At 36.0% G+C, this 19,938-nt stretch overlaps 1 protein-coding gene across 2 annotated transcripts in view; it reads right to left on the bottom strand.

The window, feature by feature from the left end:
• The window catches only part of LOC140155707 (long-chain fatty acid transport protein 6-like), a 49,925-nt gene that overhangs the window by 21,872 nt on the left and 8,115 nt on the right, over window positions 1–19,938 (bottom strand). Inside the window, exon 2 of one of the 2 annotated variants that reach the window (XM_072178642.1) lies at window positions 1,343–1,891. In XM_072178642.1, the coding sequence (XP_072034743.1) occupies window positions 1,343–1,820 (478 nt within the window). In that variant the 5' untranslated portion in view covers window positions 1,821–1,891. Of the gene's footprint in view, window positions 1–1,342; window positions 1,965–19,938 lie in introns of those variants that run through there. The other variant, XM_072178641.1, reaches the window with a different exon arrangement.

The following is a 19,938-nucleotide window of genomic DNA, read 5'->3' on the forward strand; positions in this document are numbered from 1 at the left end:
TTGGAAACATTTAATATATGACACCATTGTGTGACCTTTACCCTATCAAAGAGAATGTGTATTCCCATGTCTGTCATACATGGTCGTGAATGCCAAATATCATGGCTAGTTTTAAATCAATTCAATGTTGAATGTATAGCTAAAATACATACTACTTTCAATCATTATGTCTTTTTTCAAATGCTCTTTGAATTTATTTGAAACAATGCATTCACATTTATACCCTAAGTTTTGTTCCATAATATTACATCTTGGGCTTCATATTATACATTTATCACCACACGACAATATGAAGTGTTTTTGGCCAGTTAGGATTTGCATCCGTCACCTTTAAGGCAGACTCAATGCAATACATGCAGCAGGTTGTTGTTGGTGCATGTCCCGTGAGGTGCTTCATTATATGGAGGGCCCTATCTGAACTAAGTAAAATTAAATAGTTGCGCTGGGACCATAACGACAATCGAATCGGATTTACCCAATTATCAATCTGCAGGTACCTCTGCAGCTCTATCCTCTATCGATATAGTTCCTCACCTATTTCCTCTCAGCTTAAATTGCATTTTCTTATATAGATATCACTTATTGCGTAAGAAGCTTGAATTTATTATGTTGCTTCATACAAAATATAGCATACTTTGAGTCACCCTATTCAAAAATACTTTACATGTGATATGATCATTCTTTATAATATATCATCATACACTTATCAATTTGTACTTAATACGAAAATCAAATAAGAAGATTTGGTGGGATGTGATCAGTAAATTACAAAAGTGACCGTAATACTACATGCACTACTTGTGGCTTAGCAATTTATTTAAGAAAATGCCATAGATACTTTTCTTTTGATTTATACTACGAAATACTATTAGGTAATATCATATATCCATATTTTTCTTTTCAAATATTGACAAGGCAAATACCTGCGGTTTATACAGTAGCCAAATCTGTATGTCAACCTTTCGATTAACCAAATTGTCACTTTAGTGGTTTTCATATTACATTACTAATATACACAGGATATCTAAAATATTATTTGGTCTAGACCACAAAGGAGATTTGTGGCAGTTCACTAATCCCAATTTGACTTTATATTTGACGTTATTAAGAAAGAAAATCGTATCCAAGTTTTCACTAAAAGTTCAGTTATAAAGTTCAGTGGAAGAGCACATTTAAAACAATACAATTTTTTTTAAATATGGAAATCTCAGCATTCCGGTACTCAAATTAATCTATACCTGTTAACACTCATGCCTGTCATGTCTATGACTTCCCGGGGCTGTGAAGTGAAAAATTATATTTCTGCAACTTAAAAAGCATTGTATAACTGACAGTCACTTACCTGGACCAATGACGAGTGTTTTAGCTTGACTGACATCAAAGCAGTGTAGAAGCGACTTGGATCTCAAATTGAAATTCAAAAGCGCACTTGTTACGCCAAGTTTAGCCATCCCAAACAAAGTCTCCACAAATGCTGGTTCGTTCCTAACCAGAAGAGCCACCGTATCTCCTCTCTTTATTCCGCTCTGCCGTGCTAAATGAGCCAGTCGATTTGCTCGCTTATTCACCTCATTGTAAGTATGAGACACATCGCGGTAGACCAGGAAAGGTTTATCTGGTGTCTTTCTGGCGTGTGTTTCCAACAGATCTACTGCCGTTGTCGGAATAGCTTGTTTGCTGTATTTCTTGATTTTTCTACTCGTCTGAATTTTGTCCATCATGAAACTGAGTTCCATCCATAGTCTCGGATATATAACTTGTATCGTTATAATAACTAGTATTATTACTACCAGTATGGTTGGAAGAATGATTTGAATCATGGTGGTATAAGTGGACAGTCAGTGTCACATTCATACAAAGGTTGATCTTGGTAAGTTGAAGACTAGACTATCTGTGAAACAATATAAAACAATAAAGTTGTTTGAGTTAAAACTAAAAACACAACTAGTAGAATTAATATATAGAAGAATGACCATCCGTTCACACTGTTACGGTTTTATGATGATATGTAAGCAAAACACACGAGGTTCCCTTTTTAATACCCTCAAGAAGTCAAAAACGCATGCGCGTTAACTTGCCCAGCCAATCAACTTGCTCACAGCAAATTCACTGACCACAAAAAATGACTTTCGTTGCATTTGGCTCACTGAGAATAAAGCATGTAAAACGAACCATCTTTGACTGCAATTCACAGTTATGAATTGTATAAATAACAACAAATTTTATCGCAATAAAAGTTGTGGTGATATAATTAGACAATTCTTTTAGGAAATCAAGACCATCGAACTGATCTAGATATTTATACACAGAATAAAGAGAGCTAAATGTCTCAGACCTTGATGGAACTAAAACCCAATATTCCTTGTACTGACAAAATAGGCAATTCAATTTTGTGACCTCCTCCAAGATTTAACTGTTTTAAGTTTCATATCCTATTTTTTTGACAACATAAAGTTCATAAATTAAACTAAATCAAGAGCAATATGTTGAAACAGGTCACTGTAACGTTTGATCTATATCATACAAGAAACACGAAAAAGAGGACAAAAATCATAATAGTGCTATATAAATTCGAAACTCAATTAATGATGTAATTGAAATTTTCCCTATATTTCCTGTCACTATTATCAAGAATTTATCTAGAAGGTTGACCTACATCTCTGAGAGATGACTTGGATACAACGACTTCACGGGCATCGTCCAATATGCCAAAATGATACTACTGAGAATTTAAGGGATCGGATTGCGACGTTTGCACAGTATTTTTGTGGAACCTGGCCCGAGGGATGTCCTTCTGGTATCAAATAATTTCTTCACGAGCAGTACATCACTAAATCGTCAGTCCCCTTTCTTCTGGTTCTTCGAAGACTTCCGTTTTATTTTACGTCAATGGTCGCGGTCGCAATCGTTCCATTTATTGTACTTTTCCGTCAACAGTTCAGTTTTTAAATGTTTTTCTCGTTTTTAATAGTCAGAATATGCCAGCAAGTAAAAGATTTTCTTGGTATCAAAATGACGTATATTGCATATTGTATGTTCTTAATCAACAGGCTTCTAAAATATCTAAAATCCTTCTCCCCAATTCATCCAAAATGGTCTAACATATTCTATTTTCGCGAAGTTTCTTTCGTATTAAAGTCTGAAAGTCAGCACAGTTTAAGACAGCTTTTAAAGTGACATGGCATAGCTCCCCTGCATTGGTGTTTTGCTGATGGGGGTATCTCCAATCGGTCATAACACCGGTAAACGACAGGTAGCCTCAGGCCGGCCGTGTCGTTCCGTCTGATACTTTCCTTCCCACCTGAATGGTATAACTTCATTTCGCTCTTGGTGGAGAGAATGTAGAGTGCAAAAACAGGGAGAGCGATTTCCCGGCGATCGCGGGTCCCCTTTGTGAATTGAAGCGTGGCTGATTTACACTTGTACAAGGCTTTATACGAGAAACAGCCACAAGTCCGTATCGCTATGTGTACGCTTGAGGATAAACAGAAAATCTTACCACAACTATGTCCTAATCTCGACACGCAAGTTCAAGTTCAAATAAAGTTCTCTCTCCCTGGCTTTGAATCAGCTCATCAACGTCGGCCACACTTGATATAAATGTATAGTATTTTTGAATTTCCGAGAATGATAAAAAGGTCACCAAGAGAGGTTCGTTTCCCTATACGTTTCCTTCAAAAGGTGAACATTAAATGTTATGTCTAATATAAATATTATTCTTATCAATATTTTCTATTATATTAGGCATGGGATATTTCAGCAAACTAATAAAAAGATCAACGTAACGACGTCGCTATAATTATAAATACAAAAGTTCAATCGGAGTTCCCTCATTCTATAGTGATAAGGCAGTTCACGCAAAGTTCCAGTTGTATATATTTATGTTTTATGTTACCCTCCTACGCGATATACTGAGCAAATAATGCGTACTTGGATGTTTCACATTTGGAGTTGAGGGGACTTTCCAGTAGTGCTGTGTCAATAAAACAGTATACTATTTGCGATTGTGTTGATAAATTCAAGATATCTATTTGCATATTGGGTGGTGGGTGAAAACATTCAATGTTGAACTGGTCAAAGTATAACAACGCAATAGAAAGTTAAAGGGATACTGTTTCTTCACCATCTATTTGTATGATTAGATTAGAGCAGTTGGTGGCTCAGTGGTTAGAATTCCTGTTTCTGTTGCTTTAGGTCCCGGGTTCGATCTCCACCTGTGAAAAACTTGCTGGGGAATTGACCTGGTAAACATAAAGTATACTCTCCACGTGGTAAACTTACATTTTAGAGTTGGGTAATATGAGAGAATTTCGTCCTTCGGAGAGGACACTGGAGAACCATAACTGCACATGTGCACATGTAGTCAGTCAGTTTCGAGAAAGGTATGATGCCAAGCTCTGACTGACCCGGTATTCAAATGGACCCCAACGGAAAAGCTTTGCAAGTGATTTTCTTGGGTTATCCAGGGTTATCAAACCTGAACAAATTAAAATGGTTTTGTGAGATTATATAACGTCATGAAAGCATGAACGATTTGAGAATGTTGCATTCCGTTTACCATACGCAATTATATAGAAGGATATCGTTTTAAACATTTAGTTATACCAGAAGGTTCAGTGACAAAAACATCGGATCACCAGAAGGTTCTGTGAAATAAAGCATCGTATCACAAGAAGGTTTGGTGACAAAAAGCATCGTATGACCAGGCGGTTCAGTGATAAAAAAACATTGTATCACCAGAAGATTTGGTGACACTAAAGCTTTGTATCACCAGAAGGTTCAGTGACAAAGAGCTTCGCATCACAAGAAGGTTCAATGACATAAAGCATCGTACCACAAGAAGGTTTGGTGACAAAAAGAGCATCGTATAATACGTAATACCAGAAGGTTCAGTGACAAAAAAGCATCGTATCACCAGCAGGTTCAGTGAAATAAAATATCGTAACACCAGAAAGTTTGGTGACAAAAAATATCATATCACCAGAAGATTCAGTGACAAAAAAGCACCGTGTCGCCAGAAGGGTCTGTGAAATACTAGTAAAGCATATTATCACCAGCAGGTTCAGTGAAATAAAGCATCGTACCACAAGAAGGTTTGGTGACAAAAATGCATCGTATTACCAAAAGGATCAATGAAATATAAAGCATCAATCTCTAACAAGAGGTTCCGTGACGTCAAAGCATTACCAAAGGATCATTTTGAGTACGTTTGCGCGGGAGATTCAAACAAATCACAAAAAGTGCTTTGAACCCCAAACCCTTCTATTTTCTTTAAAATATCTCATCACAGTAATATAAACAATAACACATTACTTAGAGCTTTTTAATACACTCAATCCTTATTTTGATTTGACCGGTCAAATTGTTGGCAACAGTAAGAGAGCGAAGGTTACTCAGTATCATTCCATGAAGATCACCTCACATGCAAATGTGGGGTGATGTAGTTTAAATTGACTGATATGTGTTCATCCAGGCCCTGTGTTCATTGCTTCAAAATGTCGTTTACAAGGTGAGTGGGATGGCAGGACTGAGTCATATTTTCCAGTTTTAACCATTATAACTAAAAACTGCTATGCACTTCTTAATATTAACAGTATACATTATCTTATTATATAGAAAATGAGTAAAAGAAGACAGTAATCGCATTTATATTCCCATTGGTCTTGCGGTTCTTGAGTTAAGGTAAATAATATATCAGCATGAAAGTTTTGGCGTTTTCACCCTCCCGAGAAAAATCATGTACATGGGCATGATGGGGCGGACCACTATATCAATCCTTGAGATATCCGTAATATAATCCATACTACCGTATTCTTCTTGTGTGCCAGCTTTATATGTCTCAATATATGAGTGCAAACACCGCTAGGTTAATGCTTCCCACCGCCCGCCTTCAACACTTTCCAAAAGAGCTTGTAATATAACACTTGAAAAACACACGAACTTGCTACTGGAAATGGAAACACGTTAAATGATAAACTATACATTCGAGAGAAATACGGATAAAAGTACAAGGAACCATTACTACCCACCCTCCAGATCAATATCGTTTTAAAAACATTGATGCAAAAGTGCTTCTGAACTTATTTCTGATAAACTTTTGCCAATAGCTGGCACTGAAAATGTACATAGCTTAGTCACCTGTTTATTGTAGAAGAACTTGTTAACAACTTTGAAAGATCAAGGCAAAGTTTTGGAAAAGTTGTATTGATTCAACTTAAAGCTTTCATTATAAGTCAATTGTCAGTGTCACTTAAAGACATGTGCAAAACAAAAGGTAAGCCAAAAGATGATGTCAATCATTTATGACTCAAAAGCAAAACATCATTTGTTTTACTAATTCTAATAATTGAATACATTGATTTGTTTTTTCGTATAAAAAATAAAGACAATGATCATGATGATTTGGCAAGAAAAGAGAAAAGAGCTTGTTGTTTTTCGTTAAAAAAAAGACAATGATTTGGCCCGGTGATTTGGCAAGAAACGAGAAAAGAGCTCGATGTTTCTTTTGTCGCACGCTATTGTTCTTATTTCTAACTAGGTTCGACGGTTTCTCCCACTATAGAAAAAAGTCTTTTTTATTTACAACATTCGGCCGAAGCCAGGCAAAGTTCAGAGTCTACTTAATTCAAGGGATGCCAACTGAATATGAGGGGACAGAGATAAGGGAAGAGGTCCGATTTTAGATGCAAGAGGAGAACCAGAACACCCGAAGAAAAACCTGTGAGGACCGAGTATGGATCGGCAACCAAATTCACATGTGGCAACACGGGGAATTGAACCGCCCAAATTCGACCTCTTTAATGTGTTCTCTGCAACCTGTTTGATGCAGCAATAACATAGGTTGAGCTGAACCGAAATGTAAAGCTATTACATATAGAGCATTGTCAATAAGCGGGTTTTATTGTATTGTGTCAACGTCAGTAAAAACCAAAATTGTCATTGGTACAATGCATTCCCGGGCTTCAGAGTTCAGATTAACAAGCCCACCCACCCCTCCTCCAAGTATATCGGTCATCGCTCCTTATCCTTTTTTGGCAAACTATACAAAATTTTATTCAATGTGTAATGTCCATTTCAAATTAGGCTGTTTGGAAATTTAATTGGGTTGTCCCACTACCGGACCGTAAATGGCATCAGATGATGTAGCTGTCTGACGCAATAATTAATGTATTTGATATCCATTGCTTAAAAAGAGTATCAGATGATGTAGCTGTCTGATTCCAAATTCTGCTGTTTGGGAATTGAATTGGACCGTAAATGGCATCAGATGATGTAGCCTCTCTGAGGCAATAGTTAATGATTGCTTAAAATGAGTGTCAAATGATGGAGCTGTCTGATACATATACTTTCAATGATTTCAGATATATTGCTTAAAGAATGGACCAGATGATATCTGATGTATATATTGCTTGAGATGATATAGCTGTCTGATGTATATACTTTCATTGAATTTCATATCTATCGATTAAAAAATGACTCTGAGGCGCTAATGAATTTGAATTGCTATCTACTTAAAAATCTCAGATGATGTAGCTGTCTGATATGATAATAAAAAAGAATGAAAATGTAATACATGTACACTAGTTGATTTTCTGTCAAGTGCCCATCTTCTAGAAAAATGAATTATAAGTCGGATGGTACAAGATCCAGTTATGGCACTTCAAGCTTCCCGCGTTGTTGTCTTTATTGCGTCCATTGCGTCCAGGACAATTGAAAACAATGGATTGGTGTAATATAAGCCATTGATATCCGGATTCAAATTTTACAGAAAACGTAACATATATGACTTCTCACGGTCAGACTCATCAGGGTTTTACAATATCATAAGCAGTTAGTAAGTTCAATATTTGGTATAATGGTCCAAATAAGAAATAACAAGAAATCCAGCAAGAGGTCCAGATTGATCAAGATTCCTGATCGGAATGGGAAAATATCTTTATGAGGACCAACTTGGACGCTTTTAATACCAATCTACAGTTATGACTTCAGTGATAGTTACGGTTCATGAGCACCAAGTGTAAGATATACTGATCATATTGAAATTATTCAAATGTTTTCACTGGAAGTAATTCGGGTAATTGCTACCGCAAAGCGGACGTCATAGCGAATAGGACATTGCCTAAAGTTGCAACCAAATCATCTTTCCAAAGATGTGGGTCAACATGATCTAATGCTCGTGTGTGGACTGTGGAGCAAGATATAATGTATTATACTCTGGTGGTGCAAAGCAAAGTATCCTGGATATAGACGACTACATAATGTGGTGGAAGACGGTAGTATATGAGCACCCGTCAGTATTCACCAATATGACCAACTGTACACAAACTCATTATAATATATTATGTTATATAACACAATACTATTATTTCATCTACAAGCACTATGCTTCTACAGGAATGTTTTTTGACGAAAGAGACGAAAAGCAAACACCCTCCACAAAACATTATTTGGAGTTTGAGCAACTTTATCGCTGATACAGGCGTCTGTGCGAACATGTATTATTGTAACATGTATTATTGTAACACCAATCTATAATTTTTTGCGGAGGGTGTCTGCCTTTCGTCTGTTTCGTCAAAAAAGAAACAACAACCAAAGCTACAAAAACTCATTTAGAGGCATGTATGCTTGTATGAATCCTACGGTACCGGTACGTGTATGTCAATTTTCACTCTCAAGTTCATGAATTCGCAAATTTTCAAGACTTGAATCAATCGTTGGTCGTCAAATTTGCTATCATGACAATAGAAAATGATTGATTGTCGACTTACTAAAAATATCTTCATTGTTTATCAATGTTGGAAACAAATCCCTTTGTTCTTTGAGAATAATAATGACTTGAAATATGTGAAGACAATCAATCGTATCATTGGAATTCCATTTTTGATATAATATTACATACTTGAACTTTTGACTCAAATCACTTGTCGGGTAGGTGGGAACGAAAATTTTAAGTTTGAATATCAGCCAAATAATACAAACTCATGAAAACACATTGCCATTGAAGTCAGGAGAAAAGTTGAATTTGTTTAGCTTGTACCTATGAACCGCTTTAGCGGACAGTCAATCGTTGAAACCTTTTCACTGACAGTCTCACATGGCCATGATGACCAACTGCCGACAGCACCATCATACTCACTATTGACGAGCGAATGAAACCAACAGAAGACGGTATTTACAAAATACCGAGGGTGATTCAATATAATTTTGTGAGGTTGATTCACTACTGATGAGAAAGTCTTTGCATGATAATATATTGAATAAATTTTAGAGTCCCTTGTCCACCAAACACTTAGTTCATTATAAAACATCAAACATAGTTTGAAGAACCACTGGCTGGTGCTGGGTAGGGTATGATGTAGTTAGTTCCAGATTCCGAAAAGGTCATGAAACAATTGCAACATTCATTTTGAACTCGTGTAAACTCAGACACGCAAAATGCTCAAGATTTATATAGAAAAGAAGGTTGAAGTCAAACACCGCACCACCATAATATTTTGGCGCGATTACAAATCCATGTTATCTGATATCATTCAATAAGTCCTGTGTCAAAAACTATTTATATTTGGTAATAAACACCCAGCTTTTCAATACATACCATATAAATATTCTGTCAATGACACCCAGGGAATGTGTTAATTACCTTATTCTACCAACCAATTCTAATTTGTTAGAGGAAATATTGTATTTCTCGTTTCAGTGAAAACGGGATAAACAACACTGTACAAACTTTTGAGTGCTGGTGGAAACTTCCAGTAAGGTTACTGACATCGAAATACGTTACAGCAAATGGGTCCTTGGCCAGTAAAGTGTGCACGTGCATGTTTTAGAAGGGTTCCAGTGAAGGGTTGGATGACCAGATGCGAAGGTTGCGTAAAAATTCTGGATCAGAAGTATATCTTTGGGCTAAATGGTAGAAATTAACAGAAATAGGCGTGCTCCGCAAATTGGACACAGAATGACTCAATAGTATGGAGTATTATGCTAGGTAATAACACGGTCTTGGAATAATCAAGATGATATAAGGCGACCAAGAGCGGAACGGTTAAAAAAAATCATCAAATACAGGTTTGACCAATATGTGGGAATCACATGCTATATACATGTTACATGAAGTTCATGAACTGCTCATCTGAAGCAACAGAGATTCCTAATTGATATACAGTCAGCACAATAAATATAACTATATATTTATGAATAATACCGTACCTTACAGCAAAGGTGAGGATAGATTTAAAAAAATCAAGGTGACCTTATGCGCAAGGATATTTTCTTTAATTTGAGACATCAGTGACAGCAAAATGATGCAGAAATCACCAATTTTTGAAACGCAAAGCAATGGAAAGTACAATTCAAAAGTTGCATTTCTGTCAACATTATATTTGTAGCACCCCAATGATTTCTACAAAATGAGCGCACATAATCGGTCGTACAATAATATTACCATTTAATAATACCATTGAATCATTCTGTGTCCAATAAAGATAAACGATCGGCATAACAATTGTGCGGACACTCTTCACATTTCTGTTAATTTTTACCATTTAGCCCAAGATATACCTTGTGAAGTGTTTGATCCAGAAACTTTACGCATCCTTCGCATCCGGTCATCAAACCCTTTCCATGGAGCGATCCCTGACATGCACGTCACTGATTTTACATGGAGCCATTGTGCTGACTGTAGCCCTGGACCCAGTGCCGGCGGCCGCTTCGCGGCCTCGTTGGGCGCGCTTCGCGCGCCCTCGGCCGCTTCGCGGCCTCATAGTCCGAGGAACTGAGCCAGTTCTATGCTGACTGTACAATTTAAAAAAGTCAGGCTGATAATGAAAGTTTAATATCGAACTAGATATATCGAACTTTATTCATCATAAGGTTCTTTGAAACTTTTTAGGATTGTAGTTTGGGCAGGATGTGTCAGTCACATGCATGCTTATATCAGTCTGCGCATACTGCAGGTAGTAATAAAAACCTTTAAATATCAGATAATGTAATCAAACGTAATAACTGATCAATGGAAATAAGTCCAGTGTCGAAAATACTAATTTTAGATTTTTTTACATCAGTTACTAGCCCTTCAAAAATGCTATGTTTTGATACACACCACATGGAAATTGAACTGCTCATTACCAAGTTATTGGCATTACCAGATTGCTGGACAAAATAGGAAACGAAAGAATTTGAACACTTTTTGCCTATAACTGAAAATCAATATTAGCGACATTAGACTCATTTCACGTTATTTTATTTAACATTCTCATCGACATGAATGTTGTTTATTACTTGTATGTCAGCATTCATGTCTGTTTGTTATCATATTGAGTTACTACATCTAAAATATATGGGTCTCTAGTCGGGTTACAAGTCACTTTTGGGTGCACTCATGGTTCAAATGATCTTGTGTGGTTGGATTGGTGTTTTAAGATGGTGTTCTAGTAAATAATAAAAGGGCTTTGTCCGATCTTTAACCATGTTTAGTAAAATTATGTTACTAGAGAGGTGCTACACCTGGGGTGCTACAGGAGAATTTGAGAAGTCATCGGTAAGTGTGTCAGTAATTAAGTTCATTAGAAAATTAAGCACAGTGATAACAGTGCGTATTGGACATTATTTCATAAACCCACAAGCCTCACTGTACAGGAATTCGCTGACGACTAGGGCCTTGATAATCATTATCTAGCATCATTCATTCAGGGAGCTAGTTCCATACATGCGCAGAATCATACCCAGCCTACATCAATCATAACCATCGCAGCCACGATCAACTCCCTGAGTTTCTGCTGGACCGGACCAATTAGCATGATTAGCAATAAGTTAATCCTTTTCCAGGGAAACTTCGTTTAGCTCAATTATTCAACGAGAACGGAATTATGACAGGCACCGCGGGGCTCGAACTCGTAGCGTCAAGTTATTGGGCAGGCTATTCAAGTTGAAATCTACATCCCCTATGGAAGACATGACCTTAAACTTCCACACAGGGAATGTGAATGGGGGTTACCTGAATCGGTGACCCTATTTGAAATGTACACCTCCTGTGTGGGAGATTAAGGTCATGTCTTCCATGGGGCAGATTTTAACTGGAATAGACCATTCCTTGCATGTCAAAATGCGTATTGCGTCCTATATATGGCAAAGTACTATAACAAAGGGTGTCACGCAACATTTTCTATAAACATTCACCATGTTTACTGCATATCCATTAAAAAGCCTTTTAACCATTGGGCTATTGCAGACTGCAGTTGAAATCCATACACCCCTATGGAAGACACAACCTTAATTTCCCAAACAGGGGGTGTAGATCTCAAATGGAGTCACCCATCCAGATAAACCCATTTGAAATTCACACTCCTTGGGAAGATTAAGGTCATGTCTTCCATAGGGGGTATATCATATGGATGCCAACTGGAATAGCCTATTGTTAATTTCGACTATCTCTATCTGGTTAAACTATTCCTATCAATGATGATAGCTATATACATAAAAAACGCCGCAAACAAGTTTATGTAAACTTATGCTCTTTCAAAGAAATACAATTGAATTTACACACCAGTTGCACGCAATTCTAACAAGGCATATCACTATGATTTGTATTCATGTATATACTAATAAATTGAACTCCCATAAATCTTCATCCCGTAAAAACTTGATCAGGAGATACGATTGTATTTGTGGGTAACGAACCACTATTCTTGTAATAAATGTATTCACAACTAGGAGCTTACTAAAGAAAATAAATTAGCCTAATACAAAAAACACAAAAATATGAATATAGAGTTATAGTAACATTCATTTTGTAACACAGGTGTACCAACAGATCTTTAATCCATTTAAGCAGAAAATGAATGGATTTGTTTTATACTTATCCAGTGTTAATCTGGAATTATATAGTAAAGTTAATGTCCCAAATTTCCTTTAACTTAAAGCATTCTATGGAGTACGCTGTGCTTCAATGTTGAAATTTAAAGTTATTAATTATTGGTCATTTAAAAGTAAGTATTACTTTAATCGTAGTCATAAAAATGAAATAATATTCATACTTATTTTATACCTATTTTGCGTTCAATACTTGCATACTCCTTTTATTATATAAATAGTTGAGCATTAATAACGTAATGTACAAATAGTTGAGCATTAATAACGTAATGTAGAAATAGTTGAGCCTTAATAAAGTAAAGCCTTCCTGACATTTATCACCTTAATTCAAACTGAATGTAAAGCTTCAATCGAGCTACATGGATTTAAACGGTTTCCTTTATCGGTATAAAATTGACGGATTATTCTATTCCATATCAATTTTGTTTTGATCCATCTACTTGAGGTCAAATATCGGTCAACTGATGATTTTCTTTCTTAAACCTTGCCCGTTGATCCTATCCAAATGAAAGATTAAACCTATGACCTAACTTACTACTCAATCAAGGTACTTTAAATGAAAATGTGTCTCATTCATTCTTTTTACACAAAAAGAAAACAGATTTTATGGTATTGTAGGTAAGTCAAAAAAGGTATTATTTCAGGGTTTTGTGCTGAAGTCCCTAAGGGTGGGTCTTATTAATTCTATAGTTAACGTACCTATCAAGGTGTACGTACAATGTACATTATGGTTTTATTACAATGTTTTGTGTTAATTGTAATTAGCATTGCTTGATTAGATATTGATAATGAGCCGTCTTCCGATTGATTGGCATTACTGGAGGACATATTACTTCATTTTGTTATTGGGTAACCAAGTATTGCCAACAACCTTAACTTTGTAAGTTTAATCAGGCCATAAAACAATTAAAGTAAGGTAGATATGGCATAATAGCCATAATAGCTGATTCTTCTACATGTATATCTTTTCCAGTATTCCTGGGATGTGATAATACTGCTCTATATATCACACTCTTATTCTTAACCATCTTGTGCAAATGATAAATAACAAGGTTTGTTATGAATACCGTTTTCTTTGTCACATTGCTCATATCTGATCATATTCAAAATGATAACATAATAAATCATAAAAACATTACGTGTATCAAAATAAAAACGGCAATGCGAAATAAAATTGAGAACCAATGGTTCTTTTATTCAACATATCAGTTACTGAGACTGTCAGATAGTGATTTTAAATTTTTCTTTGCATAAAAAAACTCAAACACATACCTATCAATTAGATTGTTCTAAAAATAAGACGCTTGCATTTGAGATTGAAAAAGATTAATAAACAGATAAAGTGATTAAAGCGTTATAATAAGGGGTTTCAGAATATGAAAGGTTTACCACATTGTATTTAGTTTTTGTTTATTTTTATGTACAATGCACTAGTCCTTATGATCGTTTAAATAAACAAAATCACATTTGGAGGATTCCAAATATCTTCACATAGATATAAATGGGAAATTAAACAGAATATATCGCATAAAATAATCCGAAGTATAAGTAGTCATAAAATATAGTATTTCTATAGTGTATATGAGTACAGCGTCGGTTATCACAGTACCGGTGCAGCCAGTCCCTGTGTGAGTGGTCGAGCTTTCGTCAGATGTGTCTCCGACTTCATCAGGACTCACCTGACGAAAACTCGACCACGAACACAGGGACTGGCTGCAAAGGTACTGTGATAACCGACAGCGTACTCGTAGTTAATACTATTAATTATCAGTTACAAATTCCCATAGAACGCAAATCAACTTATTAAAAAAAAAAAAGAAAAAAAAGCGCAGTGATTTATAGTGCGCTACGCACGTCGCACAGGCACAACGCCTAGACGTTGATCCACAAGCCTCAGCACACTTTACAGGTTGTCGCTGACCACTACGGCCCCACATCATTCCACAAACCATGAAACAACAAATCAGGGACTTTGCTGCTTCAAGAGCGCACACCCTAGACATTCCACAAATAACCATCGCAACCAGGATCAGCTCCCCGAGTTTCGTACGGGTTACAACGAGACAAATTAGCAGTGAGTTCCTTGTCCAGCGGAATTTCAAGCTAACTCAATTTTTTTTCACGTGAGCGTACTAGGCACCGCCAGGGTTCGAACCCGTAACCTCTCGTACCACAGTCGAACGCCTAATCGATTGAGCTAACTTGACTGCCTTGACTACTTTAAGTAGTCAATAATGTCTTACCGAGATGTCCCCCTGTGAAATTTTGATGAAATCTGACTGAACAAACAATCTCAAAATTTAAACCTTGCTTTTCTTAGTATAATATAGCAAAAATGCTAGTTCTGATACACTTTACACACCATAGTATGATGATCTAACGGTTTTATACCTCATAAAGTTCAACGGTAGGTAACAACTATTTGATTGACAAGTCGATGTTTGATTTCATAAGATCATGTAGAAAGATCTGTATGCTGTTCAAACTACCTTATATATCCCACAGCTAGCAAAAATATCAACATTTTGAAGATAAGACAGATAAAGTTGCAGATCTGAGACCAAATTTCATTCCTAGAGGGGACAAGCTGTCATGGTTGTAATGATGACGAACAAACCGGGACCAATGGGTCTGTCACATTCCAATGACCAGCTTACAGGCAAGTCAACTTTCAAGAAAATATCAAATTATTTCATATAAACAGAATTATTTGAGATTTCAGAATAACTAAATATTGTTATGTCACTGTTTGCTGCACTTTTGAATTGGAAAATAATAAATTCACATGAAAAGACTAAAAAATGATAGTACTTTCCATGAGGATATTAAAAAAAATTTTTTTTGAAAGTAGGAGCAAATGGATATTATATTGAGAGAATGTTAAAATATTCCTCTTGTAAAAAGTAATAATGTGCCTATAAAAAGCAAGGAAGGTTTCTAAAATCATTTGGTTTCATTGAAGTTTCAAGTGCTTTATCATTTCAAAGAAATTACATCATCAACACTCACGTTTTTTCATATTTCAGGCAAAGTCAGTAATAACTTTATAGCGTGAAAAAGTGGACACGCGTCAAACGTCACCGCAGTGATGTAAATCATGCAACACATTGCGTACTTTAACAGGAAAGTTCCAAATCGCCCCCTTTTCTTATGCGAAGTTTTAAGTTTGCCCAACTTATTCATGTATTTTGTATGTTCAACATCCATGTATAAAACCAATTCAACATAAATTATGTCAGATACAGTTGTGTATGATTACAGATAGGTTACGACCATTGCACCATAATAATTAAGTGCACTGGATGACCCTACAATTAGCGTGAGTCCATTGGAGGTTATTGGGCGTTATAGTGCAACAAATGGAAAGGTGAAGGGGTTGTCCACCACTACCACACCATTGTGGTATTAAGGAAGGTGGGGGAAGGGGAGTTGCAAACCCTTTGGGGTTTCCCATTCGGCGTGTTTGAATACCTTTGAATTTACCCCCAAATGACCTGCGCTAATTGTATGAAGGCCCATCCTTTCTTAACACTCAATTTTAGCAATGAAACAGATGACCTTATTCTGGGGTAACACCGACCATCGAACCTCGAGAGAGGGTAAGGCGGCTTACGGTGAAGCGCTAAACCGTATAATTTTTATCATTCCTCTATTAAGGAAATCATTTAAGGGATAGGAAATCTGAACTTGCTTTTGAGGTTAAATTTTGCTTTTATTCGCAACAAATAAAGTTTTCGCAAATTTCGTCGAAGTTGATATACACTTGAAAATATTTTAAATCAATATTAAGCAATGTCATGATATAAACAGGTAATAATGTTAAAAAAATTATATCTACAATTCGATTTGAAACTAGCGCAACTGAAGTGAAATAGATAAATGATGTCAATGAGACCGGTTCGGTTTTGAAATATTTATAGCGAATGATATTAATAAAGAAGATCGTACTACTTACCAGAATAATGGGAAAAGGTTTGTTAAGGTTCACGATCTGTCAATAAAATGTTTTATTTTATGCAGGTATATGAACAATGTTCAATGAACATGTACAATGCTCTTTGAACTTGAATGATCTATTTTAGGCTATAGTAGACCGTCCTACATAATAGCTATTCTTAGCTCGATATCGATTACCACTAACGTTCGCATTGGTATGGTGTCTCCCTGAAGGCTCATCTTCACAATTCGTAGTATAATGGTGAAGGCTTTGTTTTAAATCGGAAACTCAACTATCATGCTATAAAATCTTGAAAAAAGCACATGCCTGTCTGTGTTATATCTTAATATCTGATTGTGTTCCATCAGTCGTGAGATTTCAAATTACTTCATTATAATTGCATATAACAGATTTTCAAAATCAGTAAAATAAAGAGACAAGATAAAAACATTAATGGTTGTTGTCAATTAGTCTCTAATCCATAGTGACATTTCCCATGGCATTCAGCTGTCGCATAGATTGAACCTCAGCACGAAACAATTTGATACAATAGGACAGAATAAACGGGCAGAATTTCAATTTAAAAATTGTATGATGGTTGTTACTTTGTTTGCTTATTTGTTTTAACAGTCACTCCGTGCGGAAACATACTGTGGTCCTGATAGGCTCACGCACTAAAAAAAAAGACACAGTATGTGATAAAGAGCAAGGAAAAGAAGACCAATCCCAACAAATCACTTTGCACTCTCAGCTTTTGGGTCAAGAGAGGGGGTAGTCTGTTGCTGTTATTATTATTATTATTATTATTATTATTATTATTATTATTATTATTATTGTTATTATTATTATTATTAGTGTTATTATTATTATTATTATTATTATTATTATTATTATTATTATGTTATTGTTGCTGTTTTGTTGAACCTCCCATTTTTCAATTAGATTAATATTTAATTTGACTATTTTAATAGTCAAGTAACGGTAACTCGGTTTTTGAAAGTTCATAAGATCATTACATAATCTTAACTTAACTTAACTTAACTTAGATGTCCTCACAAGTCTGTCAAAACGGGTTGTTTAAGTTAAGTGGCACTGTAATGTACATACAACGCAACGCAAATCATCGTTGTCATGTCCAGATCCCAGAACAGTTTCTTTATTGCGCCCTCATATTTGAGCATCGCCAAACTTTTAACCAATCAAATCTAACGGCTTGATTAGATATGTACGGAAGGCAATTTGCACCCCCATGTCGTGTTTCAGAACAGGATTTGAAGCACGTTCATCCATTTTTCTACGATAATGACATAACAAGCTCTGATGAGAATATTAGAGGGGTTACTTTAGGTTACTAACTAACGTTGAAATATATGTTTACATTAAAATGAACACACAAGTGCTATACTCCGGCAGGAGAAGCCAGGGAATATCCACGGCCCTGTTTATTTGCCTTGATGTCACTTAATGACCCCCGTGTCAAATGCCGACTTCAGTTTTTAGTTAATGAGCCCAATGTTGTTTCCAAGCTACAGATTTAGTCAATTACAATAATATTATGCAATGTGTTCAAAGCTTTCAAAATTATAGAGAGTGCTTCTATAGACGTTGGCATTTCATTTTATGAAGCTTTTTATAGTTTTTCCTGATAAATGGTTTAGAAATTGTAACTGTCTCTTAATGGGCAACTTATTCACATAAACATGACACCCTTAAGTTGATCACCATCTGTAGAATTGACTTCAGCGACTTTGCATGCCTCTACTCTGAATAGTTTCTGAACATGAACAGGGTAACGGACCAAATTTCGCGACAAAATCAGGCACAAAATGTGTTTATTTGTTTAAAGGCATTCAGATTTCTCCCATTTGTGTATCTGTAAAACGATATTGGCTTTGCCAGGACTCAATTCAAGTGCGGTGTCATACATGTAGAAAACGGTACATTGCATTGCAGTACTAAATGGTTCTGAAGCTTCAAAAAACTGCCTAGTCATAGTCATTTTCCTTCACCTTTATATGACCCCTCAAGATCAGAGCTTCAGAGCAAGCTTACCCAACCGCGCGCGCGTGTCTTTTTACAGTTCCACGGTGAAGGTTGCTGGTATTATAATGGTATAATACATGGATATTTATAACATGGTCAATACCAGGGTATTCATGACATTGAAACATGCATGGTCACTTTTAGAGGACATGCCGATCGGCCAATCTTTCATGTAAGCTCATGACTAAAAGTGATCTGTTTCCCTATCCGTCAGCTTAAAGTGCGCAACGCTGAAACAAAACGCGGATCAGTGTTGACAGACTATAGCCCCAGGCTTTATGTTCACTTGTCCCGTCTGGTATAGGTGCTACAATGCAGGTATCTATAAAGACTAAGATCAATATGGACTGTCCGTTGTTCCCTTGAACATGACAAAATATTAATAGAATGTCACTATCAATATCGTTCATCACGATTAAGCTTAAAATACACAAAAATCGTATTTATATCACTGATTTTATTTACAGGATATTGCCGGTCTTTGCCGAAAAAAGGCACCTAAATATAGGCTATGTTTCTTTATTCTTTTCACGCCGGATGATTTTCTTGTGATAGATGTTGTTTTATATCCAAATAGTGTTTTTCATCTGCATGATCTGGCGCACCATGGCTTTAATTTGAAGTTGGTGTGTCGCTATCAGTGTTGTCTCTTTTCCCAAACGTCTTTTAAAATGAAAACATGCAAAGATGTTGGACATAAAAATATACCCAAACCGTCATTTATGAGGATCTTATTATTATGACCACCTTCATGGTCTGATAATGAAACGACAAACGTTTGGTACTGTATGGGGATTACTCCAAAGAATCAGAAGCTATCAGCTACTGTTTTCTCGCAAATATTTCAAATACCTGACATTGGTTGTCAAAATAAAACTGTTGATTTTGTAAAGATGATCCGAGAGTCTTACGTTAAATATTTTGACATCGAAAGTGGAGTTATTGATATCATCAATCCCATGATCCCTTAGGTGGGAGCTCCGATGACAAGAATCTTCTATTAAAGTCACGTGATAAAGAGTCCACTGTCATGATAGTCTCGGTCCCAGCCGATTTGTGCTCCTCCGTCACTAAACGAAGGAGCACAAACC

Source organism: Amphiura filiformis, chromosome 6 (assembly GCF_039555335.1).
Source record: "Amphiura filiformis chromosome 6, Afil_fr2py, whole genome shotgun sequence".
In the NCBI taxonomy this organism is placed as follows: domain Eukaryota; kingdom Metazoa; phylum Echinodermata; class Ophiuroidea; order Amphilepidida; family Amphiuridae; genus Amphiura; species Amphiura filiformis.